Source organism: Salmo salar, chromosome 20 (genome assembly GCF_965601325.2).
Source record: "Salmo salar chromosome 20, fSalSal1, whole genome shotgun sequence".
Lineage (NCBI taxonomy): Eukaryota > Metazoa > Chordata > Actinopteri > Salmoniformes > Salmonidae > Salmo > Salmo salar.
Genome location: NC_138310.1, coordinates 67,248,895 through 67,271,166, shown reverse-complemented (window position 1 = coordinate 67,271,166; position 22,272 = coordinate 67,248,895). Strand labels below are relative to the sequence as shown.

Genomic DNA, 22,272 nt, shown 5'->3' with positions numbered 1-22,272 from the left:
TACATGAAAACTTAAGCGAAAAGTTATATGTTGTGTGCACTACGTCATCACGCTTGGAAACATCACCCGTGGGAAAATCCGCATATTTTCTTTATGCAGATTTTAGAATATTCGCATGAAAATCAGTGGCCAATTGGATGGAAACCTAGCTAATGATGCATTTTCACACAGAACAACCCACAGTGATAATGGGTTAGTGTTTTGTGCTGATGGTCATCTCTGTTCACACACCCCCTGGGTTAAGGAGGATCCACCCTCTGGCCTTGCAGTCACCATTGGAATCCCCAATTAATCATTAACTAAGAACACTAATAACATCCAGTCACACCAGCAGGAAGGGACAGTCAGGATCAGCAAGAGGGGGGAGAAAGGTATATAAGAGGAATTAGGAGTGTCTTTTTTACAAGCAGCGTTACGGGAGATAACAGAATCGGAGTAGGTCAATTCCATTCTTGCCTCTTCCCTTTGGCCCTTGTAGAACTCGGATAAGGCAGCGGAAATCAGTCTTAGAGTAAAGAAGTTGACCATTAACCCCAACTATTGATTACAGCTCTATCCCTCTTCTAACCATCTCTGTACTGCACTGTGGATTTGACACCAAAGTTCAGTCACTGGCTGCAGAAGTACTACAGCCTTGAACAACAGGAGCCCTTTCCCTCCTCTGTAGTTTTGTTTTTTGAATCCTCTTTTATTTAGCACTTTTTTTCTGCACTGCAAAAACCATGGCAACCACAGGGTATGGATAGTACCGCACCACAATTTTCCTGGCCATGTTTGTGGGCTATACGCTGTACTACTTCAATAGGAAGACCTTCTCTTTTGTGATGCCCTCTCTCATGCAAGATATCAAGATGGAAAAAGATGACATGGGTAATAGAATCCTCACTATTGTCTTTTCCTCTGTTTCTGTCTTGCATGTCCCAAACAACAATTAACAACCAAAGTTTAGATACTGCTGATAGTGGTCTGACTTTGATTTGTTTCAATGAATCATTCTCTGTCCACATTTCTAAGCCAGCAACGATCCTATGGGGAGGTATCGGTTGATGCTTTATGTATATTGATATGTTTACCGAAATCAATAAAGCATTGTGTTCTGCCTCTGTATTGTGTGAACTACCCCTCAGGCATGATCACTAGTAGCCGGTCTCTGGCGTATGCTATCAGCAAGTTCATCAGCGGCGTGCTGTCGGATCAGATCAGCGCCCACTGGCTCTTCTCCATTGGCCTGTTCATGGTGGGTGCCATCAACATGGTCTTCTCCTGGTCCTCCACTGTGGCCGTTTTCTCTGGTCTCTGGTTCATCAATGGCCTGGGTCAGGGCCTGGGGTGGCCCCCATGTGGCAGGGTGCTGCACAAGGTAGGACCAGGAAGCAACACCAGGTAGTCCCATGATATGAAGCTGTCAGACACGTATCAATCAATTGCCTGCACTGTTAAAGGATTGGTCAATCAGTGTACCATTCTGTACAATGCATTTGGAAAGTATTCAGACCACTTTACTTTTTCCACATTTTGTTACAATACAGCCTTATTCTAAAATGAATTGAACTGTCCCGCCCTCATCAATCTACACACAATGCCCCATAATAACAAAGCAAAAACATTTTTTTTTTTGTGCAAATTTATAAAATAAAAAAATGAAATATCACATTTACATAAGTATGTAGACACTTTACTCAGTACTTTGTTAAAGCACCTTTGGCAGTGATTACAGCCTTGAGTCTTCTTGGGTATGACGCTACAAGCTTGTATTTGGGGGGGTTCTCCTATTCTTCTCTGCAGATCCTCTTAAGCTCTGTCAGGTTGGATGGGGAGCGTTGCTGCACAGCAATTTTCAGGTCTCTCCAGAGATGTTCGATCGGGTTCAAGTCCAGGCTCTGGCTGGGCCACTCAAGGATTTTCAGAGACTTGTCCAGAAGCCACTCCTGCGTTATCTTGGCTGTGTGCTTAGAGTCATTGTCCTGTTGGAAGGTGAACCTTCTCCCCAGTTTGAGGTCCTGAGCGCTCTGGAGCAGGTTTTCATCAAGGATCTCTCTGTACTTTGCTCTGTTCATCTTTCCCTTGATCCTGACTAGTCTCCCAGTCCCTGCTGCTGAAAAACATCCCCACAGCATGATGCTGCCACCACCATGCTTCACCATGGAGTATTGTGTGTAGATTGATGAAAAAAGAAGAAGATTTAATCAATTTTAGATTAAGGATGTAACGTAACAACATTTTGAAAAAGTCGAGGGGTCTGAATACTTTCCGAATGCACTGTATATCCCTGTCCATTCAACACCAGTCGTGTCAAGCCACGCAGCACATCACTAGTCTGATATTATGATATGTCATTCCCTTCTGCTCCTCAGTGGTTCGAGCCCTCTCAGTTTGGGACGTGGTGGGCGATTCTGTCCTGCAGTATGAACCTGGCTGGGAGTTTAGGCCCCATTATTGCAACATTTATGGCCCAGAGCTACAGCTGGAGGACGACCCTGTCCATCTCAGGCCTCTCCTGTTGTATGGTCTCCTTTGTCTGCCTGCTGTTGATCAGGAATGAGCCCAAGGACGTGGGCTTGCCCAACATCGACACTGGGGGGGCCAAGAAGGTCAAAGCAGGTCAAAGCTTGGAGCTAACCTCATTTGGTTCTGTGGTTGAAACATTTCAAAATGTGTGTGACTGTGATATCCACAGATTTTCATTTGAACACATGCTTTTCTGAGTATTGTCTGCATGTGAAATTGTGTGTAAAATTAGTGACACTCTGTGAGAATTTAGTCTGCACCCAGCGTGCTCCTCACATGCTAGCGTGAACGAGTTCAAGATTTTATTTAACCTTTACTTAACTAGGCGAGTCAGATAAGAACAAATTCTTATTTACAATTACGATCCACCCCGGCCAAACCCTAACCTGGACGACGCTGGGCCAATTGTGCGCTGCGCGATGGGACTCCCAATCACAGTCGGTTGTGATACAGCCTGGAATCAAACCAGGGTCTGTAGTGACACCTCTAGCACTGAGATGCCGTGCCTTAGACTGCTGCGCCACTCGGGAGCCACTCTCTAAGTGATGTGCTAGTGTGACTTAAACCTCTCTCCCTTACCAGGCTCATCCAGTGATGAGACCACCTTCAAAAAGTTCATGCTGTCCCCCTACCTGTGGCTGCTGTCTGTGGGCTACCTGGTGGTATTCGGGGTGAAGATGGCCTGCACTGACTAGGGCCAGCTCTTCCTCATCCAGGACAAGGGCCAGTCAACACTCATTGGTTTGGAAGTCTGATACATTAACACCGGCGTTGTCCCTCTGTTTTACGCAGGTTGACGTTTATTTCCATGTCTTGTCCTGGAGGCAAAACAGTGATTTCCCCTTAGGTAGGCCAGCTGCAAAGTCAAAATGTAGCTATATTGTGAAAATTCATGAAAACAAAAATGTGCTTTTTGGTATTAATTTAAGGTTAGGGTCAGGCATTATGGTTAGAAGTGTGGTTAAGGCTTCGCTCCACAGGTAATATTACACTTCACTACATTACAACGGCTTGATTTGTTTGATCTGAGCAATTCTTCTTAGCTAGCTACATAGCCGTCTTTGTATCAAAGATAATTTGTGTAGTTTAGAGTAATTGAGTAATTATCGAGGCTAGCTATCTTCGTCCTCCTAACGTAGTCAACACTGCTAGCTGCTAGCTAGCTAGTCATCACTGCTAGCTAGCCAACTTCTACCGACTAGCAGCACTGCAGAAACTATTACATTACAACGTAACGACTTGATTAGTGTGGTGTTAGTGTTAGTTAGCCAGCTACATAGTTGTCTTTGCTGTCTCTGTATCTAAGATAATTGTGTAGTTTGAGTTTGAGTATTATCGAGGTGCGCTAGCCAGCCGCGACGCGGCGCTGACTTAGTCAACACACCTAGTCATCATTAACCCACTGCCAGCTAGTCAACCGTTACCGACTAGCAGCGCTGTAGATACTAATACTTTACAACGGAACGATTTGACTAGTGCAGTGTTACCTAGCTAGCTACTTAGTTGTCTTTGTCATAGCTTGATAATTGTTAGCTAGCCAGCCATCGAGGTTAGCTAGCCAGCTATTTCCGTCCCCCGCGACGCCATTTTTCCTAACCCAGCCAACTATTACCGACGAGCAGCATTGTAGAAACTAAATACATTACAAGGAACGTCTTGATTAGTGTTATGTTAGCTACAAAGTTGCTTTGTATCATGACAAGGTGTAGTACTGAAACTATCGAGGTTACCTAGCCAGCTACACGTTCAAAGTCAACAACGCAGCCACTGCTAGCTAGCCTACTCCACCAGCCAGCAGTACTGTATCATTTTAGTCAATAAGATTTTTGCAACGTAAGCTTAACTTCCTGAACATTCGAGATGTGTAGTCCACATGTCATTCCAATCTCCTTTGCATTAGCGTAGCCTCTTCTGTAGCTTGTCTACTATGTGTCTGTCTATCCCTGCTCTCTCTCCTCTGCACAGGCCATACAAACGCTCCACACCGCGTGGCCGCTGCCACTCTAACCTGGTGGTCCCAGCGAGCACGACCCACGTGGAGTTCCAGGTCTCCGGCAGCCTCTGGAACTGCCGGTCTGCGGCCAACAAGGCTGAGTTCATCTCAGCCTATGCTACCCTCCAGTCCCTAGACTTCCTGGCGCTGACGGAAACATGGATTACCACAGATAACACTGCTACTCCTACTGCTCTCTCCTCGTCTGCCCACGTGTTCTCGCATACCCCTAGAGCATCGAGCCAGCGGGGTGGTGGCACTGGAATCCTCATCTCTCCCAAGTGGACATTCTCTCTTTCTCCCCTGACCCATCTGTCTATCTCCTCATTTGAATTCCATGCTGTCACAGTTACCAGCCCTTTCAAGCTTAACATCCTTATCATTTATCGCCCTCCAGGTTCCCTTGGAGAGTTCATCAATGAGCTTGACACCTTGATAAGTTCCTTTCCCGAGGATGGCTCACCTCTCACAGTTCTGGGTGACTTTAACCTCCCCACGTCTACCTTCGACTCATTCCTCTCTGCCTCCTTCTTTCCACTCCTCTCCTCTTTTGACCTCACCCGCTCACCTTCCCCCCCTACTCACAAGGCAGGCAATACGCTTGACCTCATCTTTACTAGATGCTGTTCTTCCACTAATCTCATTGCAACTCCCCTCCAAGTCTCCGACCACTACCTTGTATCCTTTTCCCTCTCGCTCTCATCCAACACTTCTCACTCTGCCCCTACTCGGATGGTATTGCGCCGTCCCAACCTTCGCTCTCTCTCTCCCGCTACTCTCTCCTCTTCCATCCTATCATCTCTTCCCTCTGCTCAAACCTTCTCCAACCTATCTCCTGATTCTGCCTCCTCAACCCTCCTCTCCTCCCTCTCTGCATCCTTTGATTTCCTCTGTCCCCTATCCTCCAGGCCGGCTCGGTCCTCCCCTCCTGCTCCGTGGCTCGACGACTCACTGCGAGCTCACAGAACAGGGCTCCGGGCAGCCGAGCGGAAATGGAGGAAAACTCGCCTCCCTGCGGACCTGGCATCCTTTCACTCCCTCCTCTCTACATTTTCCTCTTCTGTCTCTGCTGCTAAAGCCACTTTCTACCACTCTAAACTCCAAGCATCTGCCTCTAACCCTAGGAAGCTCTTTGCTACCTTCTCCTCCCTCCTGAATCCTCCTCCCCCTCCCCCCCCCTCCTCCCTCTCTGCGGATGACTTCGTCAACCATTTTGAAAAGAAGGTTGACGACATCCGATCCTCGTTTGCTAAGTCAAACGACACTGCTGGTCCTGCTCACACTGCCCTACCCTGTGCTTTGACCTCTTTCTCCCCTCTCTCTCCAGATGAAATCTCGCGTCTTGTGACGGCCGGCCGCCCAACAACCTGCCCACTTGACCCTATCCCCTCCTCTCTTCTCCAGACCATTTCCGGAGACCTTCTCCCCTACCTCACCTCGCTCATCAACTCATCCTTGACCGCTGGCTACGTCCCTTCCGTCTTCAAGAGAGCGAGAGTTGCACCCCTTCTGAAAAAACCTACACTCGATCCCTCCGATGTCAACAACTACAGACCAGTATCCCTTCTTTCCTTTCTCTCCAAAACTCTTGAACGTGCCGTCCTTGGCCAGCTCTCTTGCTATCTCTCTCAGAATGACCTTCTTGATCCTTATCAGTCAGGTTTCAAGACTGGGCATTCAACTGAGACTGCTCTTCTCTGTGTCACGGAGGCTCTCCGCACTGCTAAAGCTAACTCTCTCTCCTCTGCTCTCATCCTTCTAGACCTATCTGCTGCCTTTGATACCGTGAACCATCAGATCCTCCTCTCCACCCTCTCCGAGCTGGGCATCTCCGGCGCCGCCCACGCTTGGATTGCGTCCTACCTGACAGGTCGCTCCTACCAGGTGGCGTGGCGAGAATCTGTCTCCGCACCACGTGCTCTCACCACTGGTGTCCCCCAGGGCTCTGTTCTTGGCCCACTCCTATTCTCGCTATACACCAAGTCACTTGGCTCTGTCATATCCTCACATGGTCTCTCATATCATTGCTATGCAGATGACACACAATTAATCTTCTCCTTTCCCCCTTCTGACAACCAGGTGGCGAATCGCATCTCTGCATGTCTGGCAGACATATCAGTGTGGATGACGGATCACCACCTCAAGCTGAACCTCGGCAAGACGAAGCTGCTCTTCCTCCCGGGGAAGGACTGCCCGTTCCATGATCTCGCCATCACGGTTGACAAATCCCTTGTGTCCTCCTCCCAGAGTGCTAAGAGCCTTGGCGTGACCCTGGACAACACCCTGTCGTTCTCCACCAACATCAAGGCGGTGACCCGATCCTGTAGGTTCATGCTCTACAACATTCGCAGAGTACGACCCTGCCTCACACAGGAAGCGGCGCAGGTCCTAATCCAGGCACTTGTCATCTCCCGTCTGGATTATTGCAACTCGCTGTTGGCTGGGCTCCCTGCCTGTGCCATTAAACCCCTACAACTCATCCAGAACGCCGCAGCCCGTCTGGTGTTCAACCTTCCCAAGTTCTCTCACGTCACCCCGCTCCTCCGCTCTCTCCACTGGCTTCCAGTCGAAGCTCGCATCCGCTACAAGACCATGGTGCTTGCCTACGGAGCTGTGAGGGGAACGGCACCCCCGTACCTTCAGGCTCTGATCAGGCCCTACACCCAAACAAGGGCACTCCGTTCATCCACCTCTGGCCTGCTCGCCTCCCTACCTCTGAGGAAGCACAGTTCCCGCTCAGCCCAGTCAAAACTGTTCACTGCTCTGGCACCCCAATGGTGGAACAAGCTCCCTCACGATGCCAGGACAGCGGAGTCAATCACCACCTTCCGGAGACACCTGAAACCCCACCTCTTCAAGGAATACCTGGGATAGGATAAAGTAATCCTTCTAACCCCCCCCCTTAAAAGATTTAGATGCACTTTTGTAAAGTGGTTGTTCCACTGGATATTATAAGGTGAATGCACCAATTTGTAAGTTGCTCTGGATAAGAGCGTCTGCTAAATGACTTAAATGTAAATGTAAAATCAGATTTTATGACTGTGGCTGTGCCAGTTAGTGACCACTCTGCAGAGCTGCCTCCAGAACAAGATTCATGACGGAAAACGCTAACCTGCCTGTTTTACTAGTGTGCAATAGCTTACTGTTGATAACTCAATAATAACTGCTTCTTGTTAGGTTTGCCTGAATGCAGCTCTTTTTCACAGGCAGTTCCTACATGAGTGCCCTGGAGGTTGGAGGCCTGTTGGGCAGTTTAGCTGCAGGATACTTCTCTGACAAGGCTGTGGCACACGTGGATTGACAGTGGCATCATACATTAATTCAGAGATCTATAAAAATCAAAGCAGTGTTTGTAAGGTACTATATTCATTTTTGTACAGCAAGGCATGAAAATCCATGAAAGCCCCCGTCATTTTCTCTTGATCTCCATGATGTCTGGGATGTTTGGTTCCATGTATCTATTCCGGGTCACTATCACAGCCCAAAGGTATAGTAAAGACATTATGTTCCTCAAATCTCCTTTCAGAGCCAGTACACTATCAGTCTATGTTTGTTAGTTCATGGTTTTCTTTTTTATGTTATAAATTCAGATATGGATCCTCTTCTTGGGGGCGACTTTTGGCTTCTCATCTTACGGACCAATAGCCTTGTTTGGCGTGATAGCCAATGAGAGTGCTCCTTCAAACTGTTGTGGAACATCACATGCTATCGTTGTCTTAATTTTATTTTACCTTTATTTAACTAGTCAAGTCAGTTAAGAACAAATTCTTATTTTCAATGACGGCCTAGGAACAGTGGGTTAACTGCCTTGTTCAGGGGCAGAACGACAGATTTGTACCTTGTCAGCTCGGGGATTCGAACTTGCAACCTTTCGGTTAATGGCCAACAGTAAGTTTATCTCAACCTAATTGTCTCAAATTCCAATGAATGCTTTTCACACATTTATGTGTAATGTCTTGGCTTTACTAGCAGTACCAGACATGTAGTTCAATGACTAAATCTATATATCCTATTATTTATGAGAACCAGACTAATTGACATCCCTGTATTGTTATCAATTGGTGGCTTCTGCTCTGGACTGCCATTCAGCGCCATCGCCAAGCACCACGGCTGGGAAATGGCCTTCTGGGTAGCAGAGATCCCCTGTCTCGTCACTACCATCAGCTTCTTCTTGCTGCGGAACATCAGAACCAAGATGGGTCACGTCCCAAGGAAGGCGGACTGATTATTACACCTCATAACACTCTGTTGCCAATATGGGAAACTTAGGATAAGAATGTACATTTTCCTATTTGTGAAGTGTTTTTGAATTGACAGGAGACATGGTCCTATATATTCTTGTTTTAAGAGATGGTGAGACATGGAGTTGATCCAGGGATTATTTATTTTCACTGAAGATGTATTCAGACAGTATTCAGGTGCAAGTACATCAACTATGTTGTGCTACTTAAAACTATTTTCAATGCTTATGGCTTAAAATAGATCCAAGATTTAATTATTGAAAATGTGTGTCAGTCTGATTTTAATTTGAGCATAATCTTATAATTTGAAACCAAGGCACTTTAATGTACTGTTCATTTCTGAAAATGGCACTTGACACATCTCCTTATATGGGTGCAATCTGTTTGAGTCGATAAAAGACTTGAATAAAATACCTTATGTTGTGCTTGATTTTATTTCTAAAGGATCGCATTGAAAAGAGAGACGAGATATGAAAACATTACATAGTGGTGTTTATTCTTAAAGTATGTACAAAAAAAAAAAAAAATCTGTATTTACATTGTATCCCAGTAGAACATATTCTTATCATATACAAGTTAATCAAGGCTCCTGAGTGGCGCAGCAGTCTAAGGCAGCGGTCTAAGGCACTGCATCTTAGTGCTAGAGGTATCACTACAGACCCTGATTCGATCCCGGGCTGTATCACAACCAGCCGCGATCGGAAGTCCCATAGGGCGGAGCACAATTGGCCCAGAGTCGTCCGGGTTTCGCCGGGGTAGCCCGTCATTGTAAAATAAGAATTTGCTCTTAACTGACTTGCTAGTTAAAGGTAACATTTAAATAAAAAAATCAACATTAGTTCTGAAATAGCAGCACTGCTTGGAGACATATTGACCCATATGCTTGTACTGTAGCTTCCCAGTCATAAAACACAATTCAATGATTGGTTCAACAACAACATTTCAGGAGCAATTCATCCTTGTTCCTACTCAAGATCCAGGTCCAAAGTTACCAGCTTTATCTGCTATCTCCAATGCACCCTTCAAATTCTGATCAAAGAGTTCACACCTGTAACAAGAGAGGGCAAAATATATCTTGCCATGATTGCTCATCAATGAAATGGATAACTGATAGAGACTCATGTGACAGAGGGCAGATATTTGACATGTGAAAGTTACCTGATAGGCATCTCCAAAGAGTAGAAGGGGTTCTTGAGGGCGAAGTCTGAATAGATCTCGTAAATCTTCCTCAGGAGTGCATCAATGCCAGACTGTCGGGGGTCTGCCAGCACAATGAACTTTATCCCTGAAAAATAAGTTGACACTGAGGCAGATTTCGTTTTTCAAACCAAGTGCATTGCATGTAAGCATCGCACACAGAGACTGATAGCAGTGTTTGAATGCATGGCTTTACCAGTGAGTGTCTGAAAGCAGTGCAGTTTGAACATATCCGTCTCCAGCATCTCAATTCCTGTACTGCCAACTTCAGGGGACAGCTGTGAACCAATAGCAAACAACCTAGGAAAAGTACAACACAACATGTAGCAAGATCATGGAAAAGCAAATGTAACCATAGACCAAAGGATTTATTCATGTCAGAGCTGACAGTTGTAATCACCTGACAAGTGTACCTACTTACGAATGAAACATTGAAGCCAGCATCAGTTTTTCATTGGAGCTCAAGCGAGCCCTTCCGAACCGTATGGACAACGGATAGTTTGTTGAGTCTTTCAAGTATTCGATGATCTCCTTCCCATCTGCCGTGAATTTACCGTTGACGTCCAATCCATTGATGGACAGTAAAGCATGGCCCACTAGATTAATAGAAGTATGCGTGCACAATGTTAACAATAAATAGAAGCATGGAGAATGCAACATTTGAGTTCCAGCCATGACATGTATTACCAGCTATCACTATGTCAACTTTGTAAGCACTGATGTGATCACTTGACAGTTGCGGACAACCTACCTCGGATTCCATCGCGTTGACCAAATGATACAACAACTTTCTCATCGTGGATCTTTAACACCAAATCTAAAGGATAGCTGAATGTTTTCTCTGCTTCTGCTCTCGGTACATAATTGTCATACTGGTAAATTAATCCCCCAGCCTTATTTACAACATACACACTGAATATCGCCATCTTTGCCCTTTTTTCTGCACAGCTGACAAAATTGTCACGTGACAGGAAATATTTCAGACAAAATCTAAAATAATCTTGAACAGAGGTAACTTTACATGCGTGTTCATTCGTATTATTATTTTTGTTTAATATGACATCTATATTTATTTTGCAGATTTGTTTATTATTCATGCTAAAACCAATCTATAGAAACAGTATAGCAAAAGTAAACTACATTTCCCAGAACCATACTTCCACATCCACATGTGCGGGTTCTCTTAGGGGCTCGTGCACGGGTTGAACTTCCTTTCACTCCCGACATCTTGACGGTGGGACATCATGGTGAGAGTTTTAGCTTGATTTTTCATTAAATTCTATGGCGAACAAAATATTTGACTCGAAAAAGTTTAGAGTCGGGATGGGTAGGTGGATAATATTCTTTGTCCGCAGCGTTCTGACCGTGATTATGGATGGAATAGCTTACTTTACGATTCCAGTTGGCCATGCTTTCTAGCTAACGGTAGCTGGCTTGGCTACGTTAGCTGACCTACGGCTGATGGTGAACTGCGTGATCAGCCAACCATCGGTTTATGTTGCAGACAATCAGTTGTCTTATCATTCCCCAATGTGTATATATCTCATAGTATGACCTTTCCCACACATGTATCAATTGATCAGATTATGCAAACTGCCCGCTAGTTCTCTGCAGACCACGGTTGGCTGGAGTCTAGACCACTGTTGGTTTAACTGGAGTCGGTTGTTGATTAGCTGGCTAGTTGTTAGCCTGTGACTAGGCCGTCACTTGTTAGTTTAGGTCTAACTACATTTACAGACAGTACTAAAATATGCACAGGCTTACATCCTATTTGGTTCAATTCCAATTGATGGACTAACGTTAGTGACTATCTGAATTAGCAAACCAACTGACGTCTTCTGTAAATTATAGTGCACTTACAAATTACCAGCAGAAGTTTGCTAGTTTTGGGGAATGTGTGGTGGTTCATTCCGCATCAGTTAGGTAACGTTAATGGTACTGTGATGTGGTTTATTCCAGCCTCCTAAAGACGCCAAGGGGAAGGGGAAGGATTCTGGGAAGTCTAAAAAGGACAAGGATCCAGCCAACAAATCCGGAGGGAAAGCCAAGAAGAAGGTATGTCCTGATATCCATTGATCTGTTCTTGGGGGTTTATTCCTTTGGTGTCATAAAATGGTTGACCTGTCAGGAGTGAGCAACCTCTCCCATTTCCCCTGAGCAGAAGTGGTCCAAGGGAAAGGTGAGGGATAAGCTCAACAACCTGGTCCTCTTCGACAAGGCCACATATGAAAAGTTGAACAAGGAAGTGCCCAACTACAAGCTCATCACACCAGCAGTTGTGTCCGAGAGGTTAAAGATCAGAGGGTCTCTGGCCAGGGCTGCCCTCCAGGAACTACTCAGCAAAGGTAACCCCTGACCCCTACTCTTGATTCTCAGCCATAGTGTTTACGTGTAGTGAATTTGATTAAATTAAGAAGTAGTTGGGTAGCCAAATCTGACTATGTAAGACAGGGCCCTAACATCAAAGTGCGGATGGTACATGTTTCTCAGAATAGACATGTACACCCTTTTGCGTGGACAGCTGGTACACTACTGTCATGTTTATCTACAATAGTGTTGTTTTTTGGCATGCTACACTCTGTGTCAGTAGTCTGAGGACAATGATCTGGTTCAATTTTGAGCTTTGCTACAGTGAACCCCAGTTTGACTCAACAAGGCACTGACTCTTGTGGGTCTGCCGCAGAGCCAACTGGTACAGATACTTTTACAAAGCCGTTAAGCCCCACCTACATATACCGATGTTTAGCACTCCTCTCACTTGCCTTCCAAATGATACACTAAATATTTTGGATTTACAACTCGAACTACAAAATTAACATGTTCCCTTCAATGTCACTTCTAACCCCTGTCGGCAGTATAGTCTTCCTTCAGGGGGGGAAAGTACTGTCGTTTTGGTGAACATTTGCTCTGATCAGTGACTACTAAGACTGGCACTGGAACTTCATGCCTGCTCTTTCAGCATCAAGTGTTGTGTATATTGTCCTAACTTGTGTCAGGGCAGTGAGAGGGTGTGACTTTTCTGGGTGAGTTGGTGATGTGGGACCATAGTATTTCAATATCTGTACAAAATAAATGGCACGTTCCATTCTGCCACCCCTCTAGGCATGATCAAGTTGGTGTCAAAACACAGATCGCAGGTGATCTACACACGTAACACCAAGGGTCCCGAGGAGGAGGGTGGTGTTGTGGTTCCAGACAAGCCAGAGAAGCCTGAGAAGGCAGCTAAGGCAGCAAAGGCAGAGAAGGAGGAGAAAGCGTAACCTGGTATGTTATGATAGTAGTCCTGATGGAACTAGCCTACATTTTATTGCAATAAACTGAATATTCCTCACTGCAATTCACTGTTGCTGGTATTACCTGATTTTAATGTGTTTGGCGTTAAACATGTTAACAGGCAGGTTGGAGGACTACTGCTATAAATACCATCTAAAATCTTGTTTGTTTTTTCAGGTTGTGATTCCTGTGTTGTGATGTAAGGTGAATAAAATTCTTAAAAGAGATTTGCATTTCATTTTTTTGTATTCCTTGTGATATTCTCCCTGATGTTTGTGTACTTGTAATTTTGAAGGGCCTTTTAGCTCCAGATCATTTAGCTTGAATGAGTTGACACTCAATTGCATTTGGCTTGAGATCTGTGAATCTAGTTTCAGAATGACAACTCTAATTGATATATTCTAATGTACACATCAATTGATCTAGCAATATTCACAAGGTGCAAACCTTGACTTTGAACAAATTGGGGTTACAATATCACATACAATGTTTCCTCTACATGAAAACACTTCAACTTCACTATGAACATCATTGCCAAATCAAATCCAGGGCCTCAGACCTGCCAATAACAAATCCTGCCATTGACTTGGTGGTTTTTCAGTCTTGCCCTTGTGTCAAATAAGTTTGAAAATGTAATCCCGGTGGGAGAGGACAGTGCTGTGGTGTGTAACATAAAACTAAGTGGTGTGAAGTGTTGTGGCGGTATTACACTATCAAAATGGTGCTTTGGGACAGAAGACGAGCGGGCTGAGGCGTCCCCTTGGAGGCACACTGCCGAGGATGTTTCCACCTCACTTAGTGTGTTGTGTTCAATCGGTATCAATACTTCCCTTTATAATGGAACTCGCCCAATCCTACATTTGTGCTTTCACTTGAGCTGTATTTGTTAATTTTGTCACCCATTAAATTCAGTAGGACCTCCAGGTTCATGCCATGATTGTGTTCCTGTATTCCAAATAAGGTGGATTGTTTCCAATGCATTTCTGGTAGGGTTTTGGGATCCTTGGAACTTAACCATAAACCCTACTGTAACCTTTTAACTTAAACTTCAATGTTGGGGGGGGTGTCCCAAAGATCCCAGATAACGAGAGACCAATGCGTTTCTACTTTCATCCATGTGGGAGTCAGCAGTGGATGTATGTAAAGAGCAGCTACAGGCAACTGAAGGGTGTGTTATTTATTGACAAATGGCATGAAATAAATGAACTTCTCTGCTTCAGTTTAGGGGCTTGAGCCGGGGGTGGGTGAGACGCAGGGTAGCTTACTGATGGATGCTGCTCCTTGTCATTGCACAGCACTACCTTGAGCGGTGATGGGAAAAAAACTGTCCACGGGACACTGACAGATGCTCAACCTCATCTGCCACCATCAGGTCCTCTGGCATCATGCCTATGAGAGCAAAACAACTTTTGTTTCCTTAATTTTTCTCCCATTATTGATTTATATGGAAAACTGCTACAGCGGTTAAATGTCACATTAATATTCACGTGTAATTATTTGTCTTAAACTCTAAATTGAGTTTTATTCTCCATATCTGTTCATTTTGCAAACTATAAACCATCAGATCAGATGGCACTTTGTGTTGTAGTGGTAAACATTTTCTCCGTCTGCTCTCTGGATGGGAAAATAAAACTGACTTTTTGTCAAATGACCAAGAAATGCATTTAAAGTAAATATTTGACCTAGAAACAGATTAGCATATGCACTAAGCTGTTTGTATTTTGTTACTGTTCCATCTCTGCTGGTAGCAATTTGCCATGTCTTCATATATGACAGTAGTATGAATCAAGGTTGAGTGAAATGATACAAAGCTCTATGCATAAACTCCCCACACTGCTTCCATTTCAACCTCTGCTACAGTAATGCCCCTATCTATTAATACAAGTTGTATTAGTCATATGTATGGGATACGCATTGTATATATCATCCAAAGAAACGCTTACTTGCAGGTTCCTTCTCGACAATGCAACAATAAGAAATAAAAGATAGCAATACGAATGTATACAGTGGCTGCTGAGGGGAGGACGGCTCATAATAATGGTTGGAATGGAGCCAATGGAATGTCATCAAACACGTAAACCATGTGTTTCATGTATTTGATACCATTCCACTTATTTAGCTCCATCCATTACCACAAGCCTGTCCTCCCCAATTAAGGTGCCACCAATCTCCTGTGGAACATAATGTAAATAGTAGAGTAGAACAAAATACTTTAGCCTAAGTGTTTAATACATGCTGTAGTTAGTTGTAGCCTGCCTGTCTCTTCTGTTACTGACAGCCCTCCACAAGATCGACCAGGTCTACCTGTCATACTGAAGCTGTCAAGAAGACCACTGCCAAAATCCCAAGTGAAAGCTATAACTGAAGCTTCTTAAATTAGACTCAAGCTCATGCTTTGCAAGTGACACACTGGTATTCATGGAAGCTAAGGGCACATCAGATAACTGATTTCCCACCTCGACACTTTTGAAAGTATTTCCCAGAGTCACAGATATCCTGCTGTATCAATGAGCGTTGGCTGCTCGCAGAAAACATGATTTGAGAGGGTAATCAAAATAAGAAGGGAAGCCCAAGGTAGAGAGAGAGGCACATTTGATATGCAGGAAGTGGGAGCGCCGTCTCATGGTGATTAGTTGGGGCAGTTCCATGGCTAGATTTATGGCACGCAGCTGTTGAACGCCTGACAGACATCCGAGGCAAGGGATCCACCGCTGCTACCCCTTTTACTGCTGCTTCAGAAGAGCTCTGTTTGCTACCGGAGAGGAAGCTCGTTGTCTCAGCACACAAAGGTAGGCAACATGCTCTCATTGTCATTGCTACTGTACTAGTCAGTGCTCTGTGACTATCTGCAGCTTTTGAATACTCTAGTGTTTAAGCTCAAGTCTTCACAGTCTAAACTTTGACCTGTCTTGTGATTGTCTGGTGGTGACATTGGTGTCCTTCGCGTGTTTGTTTTCACTTTTTTACTTTAGATGTGATTTATATAGAAAGAAACTCTTGAATTTAAATGTAAGTGGATTTATTGTCCCAGAACTATTGTTTCATGTCCTGGTAATAATTTTACCATACATGGTCAAGAATATTGGAAGACAGAAAAAAGTTGTCAGTGTACTTCAGTTACAATTTAAGTTAATTTCCCTTGTTACTGTATCATATCATTCTGTTGATTAGTTTTGCTCATGTTATGTCTTGTGGCTCTTTTTAAATTTAGAACCCAATGCTATGCCCTATTTTTAGAAGTGGAAGCATTACAGCAGATGTGATACATGGACACAGCAGCATAGACAGAGACAAAACACTTAGCAGAGAAGTGAAAGCGCTTGGCCTTCGATGGCCTTCTTTCTGACAGCTCACATCTGAGTGAGGTGACAGAACATGGCAGTAATCGTAGCATCACTGGTTTGAGGTTAATGGACAAGGGCCCCAAGATAAAAAGCAATGTTAAAAGTCTATAAGGTGAACTCAATACTCTTCATAATAGGAGGACAGTGAAGTCTTATTGGGCTTTTTAGATTAGTTTCAAAACCCTTTTCATGTGATCAGGCCTCATAAAGAATTGTGTTCAACTACTAGGCTTGTGTTCTGTGAAAGTGACATGACTAGCATTTTGTTTCCTAAAGCACATTAGCTGAGGAGGATTCTTTCCATTGCAGTCCAGTGGTGAGGTTGTTTAAGGAATGTTTATTTGGGTTGCTATGGTAGGACTGGTCTGTGGCTGGGCTGGCACGCTGAAACTGGAGCCTGAAAACCTTAAGAAGTTCTGCCACCAGGCTGCTCCCACGCTGTTGTTTAAGCAGTAGCTCTCCTCCTAATACTTCTCTTTAAATTGATTAGGGAAAGAAGATTCATTAACACCTCAATTAACATTTCAGTTATTCAACCTTTATTATTAATTTTGGCACTCCACAGAGTATTATTACAGTGTAATTCTTTTAACACATGTATGCACTTTCTTAAATTCATACTGCTAACACACTGTATGGGCGTCTCTAATTTATATTCTATGGTACCGTTTTATAAAGAAAGGGTATAAGCCCTGTGTGGATGGTTCTTTTCAGTTAGTTGTAATTTGTATTCGCTATAAGATGGGTCAAGAGGAAACCAATTTTGGGAACTGTTGCAATCCAATTTGTCATTAGGATTTATTCTGATGACTCAGTCCAATTAATAATACAAATGAGCATTGGAATATAAAAAAAAAGAAGCATACCACACAACAAAGATTACCTCCACATTTCCTTGGGTTAGTTTTTTTGCTACATCATTTGTGTGAATAAGGGTTATTTATCACTGCTGGTCTGTGGAAACAGTGTGACAGGTCCTGAGGAGAGGTGGGACCTGGTGGTGAGAGATACTCTCTCCTTATGCCAACACGCTTGCTGCCTTTGCAAGTTTGCAATTTTATGGTAACAGCAGGAAACAAGCTGTTTGTATACGGAATGACTAGGCGTTTATCATCTTCTCTGAAACATCTCTTCCTAGGGGACAGACCCAAGTAGGGAGCATGTATACAATTAATCCATCTACCTATGATATAGTCACTAAGATATACCGCTGAGGGAGCAACACGGTGGTATGGTGGTCATACCTGTGGCTCAGTTGGTAGAGCATGGTGTGTGCAACGCCAAGGTTGTGGGTTCGATTCCCACGGGTGGCCAGTACAAAAAAAAAAAAATGAAATGTATGCATTCACTACTGTAAGTCGCTCTGGATAAGAGCGTCTGCTAAATGACTAAAATGTAAATGTATTCAGTAAAAAAATGTTGTCTTAACAAACAAAAATGAAGAGTTATAATAAAAACAAAGAGCTATAATAGTGCCACACATTGCCAGTTAACTTCCCCAGCCTCTCCAGGTAGGCCTAACCTTATTATTATTGGTTGGGAGCCAGCCAAATTACACTGAGGTGCTGTACTAGCAAAGCATCTGTTCATGTCAGGAAAGAATTATAGATCACAATGAAAAGTTGCTCCTTAAACATGATGGAGACCATGTTTACTCCTCCAATGAGGCGGAGCATCTGTCCATATGTAAATCACCCAAGCTGCTATGTCTCCATTCCACACTGGCATGAAACAAATCAACCAGACAGTCAGTTTACCATTTGTTTCGTTTTTGTCAACAAGTTAATGTCAGTATGAAGTAAACAGCAGATCTTGGGGAAACTGGCATGATACAGAAACTATGTTGTGTGAAATATTTTGCAGTATTGGTGTCGACCAGTGGAGGCTGGTTAGAGGAGTATGGCTCATAGTAATGGCTGGAATGGAGTAGATGGAATGAAACATGTTTCATTCCATTCCATCTATTCCATTCCAGCCATTACTATGAGCTGTCCTCCCTTCACCAGCCTCCACTGGTGCTGACAGAGATGAAATTAATTGAACAGATTAATTCATTTGTATCACCTTTATCAGTCACATTTAATCATGGTGTCTGTATATTCTTTATTCACTCAGTGTTAAACATGATTCTAGGATTCAGTGTGGAGATTATTTGGTGAAAGGGCTTGTTTCATTGTCATTGTTCGTGAAAGGCAATTTTTTAGCTACTGCCTACACCTCAATTAATTTTCTTCAGGCATTGACTTGAATGAAAGTATAAACATTGATTAATCAATTAAATGTGACACCAGCCCTGGCTCCATTCCTGTAGGGCAAAAAAGCTATGGCTTTGTGCTCAGCCCTCAGACTATATTCTCAGCGCATCCTTTTGAAATATTACTGAGGTTTTCATGTCCCTGTGTCATATCATCGATCCACCCTTTACAGAAGAGTAGAATGCTTGAAGAAAAAAAAGTTAGCTCTAACTGGTCAATAATTGAGATCATTTTGCTCTTATATGACATAAATATGAAGCAGCAGCAAAGCCTTTGCCATTTACATCTCTGGTACTGTTGATTTATATGAGTGTGCATTCCGATAGAACCCAAGAATCACGCTCTGTTCAGTTCTACAGTATATGGTCTGGACATAAAACTAAAGCCAATGGAATGAGGAGTTCTCTCTCTTGCTGTTAGCCATCTTTGAGATGTCAGAAATATATTCAAGTTTTCCATGTGTTCTGGCCAGATATCCAGCTGATCATTAGTGACAGAGGTGTTTAGAGTCATAAGAACAGGCATTGTACTGTACATGGTTGCTAATAATATGAGGCAATTTCCAATAGATTTATTTTAGTCAACCTTTATTTATCTAAGCAAGTTCACTGGTGATGCATGATGATGATTATAAATAACTGCCACTTCAGGGTAATGTATAGTCAGTCAGACATGTCCATTGATCTAAACTGCCTCTTTTCATGTCCATGTGTTTTGCCCAGCAGATGGTGAGGGAGCAGTATGTCAACACCACCCAGGACAGCATTGTCCCTGCCCCGGTCCCTGACTCAATCTATAAGATCGGGATCTACGGTTGGAGGAAGCGCTGCCTCTACCTGTTTGTCCTGCTGCTCATTATCATCCTCACTGTGAACTTTGCCCTTACCATATGGATCCTCCGGGTCATGTGGTTTAACACGGTATGTTGGTGTAACAGTACAGCGTCCGTCCCTCTCCTCAACCTGGGCTCTTGAACCAGGGACCCTCTGCGCACATCAACAACTGATACCCACGAAGTATCGTTACCCATCGCGCCACAAAAGCCGCGGCCCTTGCAGCGCAAGGGGAACAACTACTTAAGGTCGCAGAGCGAGTGACGTCACCGATTGAAACGCTATTTGCGCGCACCACCGCTAACTAACTAGCCATTTCACATCGGTTACATTGGGTCACTGACATGGCTCTAGTTCATTAATAACAGGTTACCTGACCCTTACAGTAGACTACAGACAGATTTAAAATCAAATCAAATTGTATTTGTCACAAGCTCTGAATACAACAGGTGTAGCCTTCCCTGTAGCTCAGTTGGTAGAGCATGGTGTTTGCAACACCAGGGTTGTGGGTTCGATTCCCACGGGGGGCCAGCACAGAAAAAAAAATCTATGAAATGTATGCATTCACTGCTGTAAGTCGCTCTGGATAAGAGCGTCTGATAAATGACTAAAATGTAAATGTAAAAAATGTTGTAGTGAAATGCTTACTTACAGTCAGATCACCTTCCGTTTTTTGGCGGAAGGTGCATTTGATTTAGAAGCTCTGCGCGCTGGGTACGCAACGTGTTCCCATTTTTAACCTTTTCATTTGTCTGTAGTGACAAACTCCGCCTACCAGACTGACAATGATAGCCAATCTGATAGTTTGAATCACCGTGCCTATAGGTTCCACGACCCCACAGCAAAGTTTGATATTATTCTTTTTATTTAACTAGGCAAGTCAGTTAAGAACAAATTCGTATTTACAATGACGGCCTCCTGCGGGGACAGGGCTGGGATTAAAACATAAATATAAAATAGGACAAAACACACATCACGACAAGAGAGACAACACTACATAAAGAGAGACCTAAGAGAACAGCATAGCATGGCAGCAACACATGAAACACAGCATGGTAGCAACACATGCCAATAACATGGTAGTAGCACAAACATGGTACAAATATTATTGGGCACAGACAACAGAACAAAGGGCAAGAAGGCAGAGACAACAATACCACGCGAAGCAGCCACAACTGCCAGTAAGAGTGTCCATGATTGAGTCTTTGAATGAAGAGATAAATCGGTCCAGTTTGACTGTTTTTTGCAGCTCGTTCCAGTCGCTAGCTGCATCGAACTTAAAAGACGAGCGACCCAGGGATGTGTGTGCTTTGGTGACCTTTAACAGAATGTGACTGGCAGAACGGGTGTTGTATGTGGAGGATGAGGGCTACAGTATGTATCACAGATAGGGGGAACGAGGCCTAAGAGGGTTTTATATATAAGCATCAACAAGTGGATCTTGCGACGGCTATACAGAGATGACCAATTTACAGAGTAGTATAGAGTTCAGTTACTTGAGATTTCATAACTTTTAAAACCATTACCAAGGAGACACTGTCAAAGAATACAGCACAGAGCTACTGTTTCTATAAGTGGGATTCTTCTCCTTACTTCCATCTCGCACTGCAGCTGCAATGACTAAAAGGCACCGCAAACTCAATCTGACGCATTCATTTACGGTAATGCGGCCTCTGCAGAAGTCAGACCAAAAATGCGTTTTGCGCTGTTGTCAAGGAAGGGAGTTTGTGTTTAACAGGACCTCCCGCCCCCAACTACCGTCAACCAATCATATCAATGAGGAGCTTCTGAGCCACATATAGAACAATGAGGCATATATTTCACCAGATGTATAAATGTAACGCATCCGTTTGGCGTTTCCACTCACATATGAAGCCCAGGGGCCGGTAGTGGGAGAAGATGGAACGAGATGGATTTTGGCCGACATTCTACACATTTGCTCATCGATGAAACATTTGATCGCAATACAGTTTGCTGTTCCCAAAACTAGAATCTGTTACGAACAGAGTGAACTACGTTTTGAAGACTTTCCCCTTTGCCAACGTTTTTAAAAATTGCGTTGTTTGGAAGGAGTGCACACGCGCACTTCACAGAGTAGGCGTTCCCTAAAGGAAATATGCGCGTGCATGCTAAAACTCACCAATAGTATCTCTAGCTCGTGCTTGGCTCTGCCCCCTCCTTGCTTGTTCTGCCCACTATGACTCATTTGTTTCCGTTAGACAACAGCCTGTCGTTTCAATCTTGATTTAGTTATAAGTATATTTGACTGAGCCCTCTGCGTTGTTAAAAAATGTCGAAGGCGCACGACGATTCGGTAAAGAGCTCAATTTGGCCTCCGCATTCCTCTCGAGCCTCTGCAATTGCGTCACACCATCCATACGGCACCCGACCTCATTTCTGATCAAACATAAATTGGCTCTTAGTAGCCAAGTGTATCGATAGGCCAGCTTTTTTATTACTAGCAGCTCCTCCTGTCTATATTAATATCGAGGAGTATTTCACATTCTCCGGTCATAGGAACAACATGAATTTGTCCATGAGGCAGAAATAATGCGGTGCGACTCGAGTTTCGCCATCAATGGGAGGAGGTGTACCCTCTCTGGTCACTCACTGGAGGAAAGAAGAGAG

At 43.9% G+C, this 22,272-nt stretch overlaps 4 protein-coding genes across 6 annotated transcripts in view; 3 read left to right on the top strand and 1 right to left on the bottom strand.

The window, feature by feature from the left end:
* Positions 1 to 607: 607 nt before the first annotated feature.
* Positions 608 to 1,519, top strand: LOC145862448 (glucose-6-phosphate exchanger SLC37A4-like). The gene is made up of 2 exons (XM_082966680.1): positions 608 to 870; positions 1,128 to 1,519. The coding sequence occupies exons 1-2, from the start codon at positions 771 to 773 to the stop codon at positions 1,385 to 1,387; spliced, it is 360 nt and encodes a 119-aa protein (XP_082822806.1). The 5' UTR covers positions 608 to 770; the 3' UTR covers positions 1,388 to 1,519.
* Positions 1,520 to 9,217: 7,698 nt separating this feature from the next.
* LOC106581112 (trafficking protein particle complex subunit 4) lies at positions 9,218 to 10,918 on the bottom strand. The gene is made up of 5 exons (XM_014162865.3): positions 10,691 to 10,918; positions 10,361 to 10,535; positions 10,136 to 10,239; positions 9,901 to 10,027; positions 9,218 to 9,790 (listed from the first exon to the last, which is right to left on the bottom strand). Exons 1-5 carry the CDS (start codon positions 10,863 to 10,865, stop codon positions 9,712 to 9,714), a joined length of 660 nt encoding a protein of 219 aa, XP_014018340.2. The 5' UTR covers positions 10,866 to 10,918; the 3' UTR covers positions 9,218 to 9,711.
* A 184-nt stretch (positions 10,919 to 11,102) lies between these two features.
* LOC106581113 (small ribosomal subunit protein eS25) lies at positions 11,103 to 13,439 on the top strand. Its single transcript, XM_014162866.3, has 5 exons — positions 11,103 to 11,186; positions 11,899 to 11,994; positions 12,101 to 12,284; positions 13,042 to 13,203; positions 13,390 to 13,439. The coding sequence occupies exons 1-4, from the start codon at positions 11,184 to 11,186 to the stop codon at positions 13,197 to 13,199; spliced, it is 441 nt and encodes a 146-aa protein (XP_014018341.1). The 5' UTR covers positions 11,103 to 11,183; the 3' UTR covers positions 13,200 to 13,203; positions 13,390 to 13,439.
* A 2,394-nt stretch (positions 13,440 to 15,833) lies between these two features.
* Positions 15,834 to 22,272, top strand: part of LOC106581116 (gamma-sarcoglycan) — a 46,214-nt gene continuing 39,775 nt past the window's right edge. The window contains exons 1-2 of one of the 3 annotated variants that reach the window (XM_045703842.2): positions 15,834 to 16,001; positions 19,534 to 19,731. In XM_045703842.2, the coding sequence (XP_045559798.1) occupies positions 19,537 to 19,731 (195 nt within the window). In that variant the 5' untranslated portion in view covers positions 15,834 to 16,001; positions 19,534 to 19,536. The remainder of the gene's footprint in view (positions 16,002 to 19,533; positions 19,732 to 22,272) is intronic. The other 2 variants (XM_045703841.2, XM_014162873.3) reach the window with 2 other exon arrangements.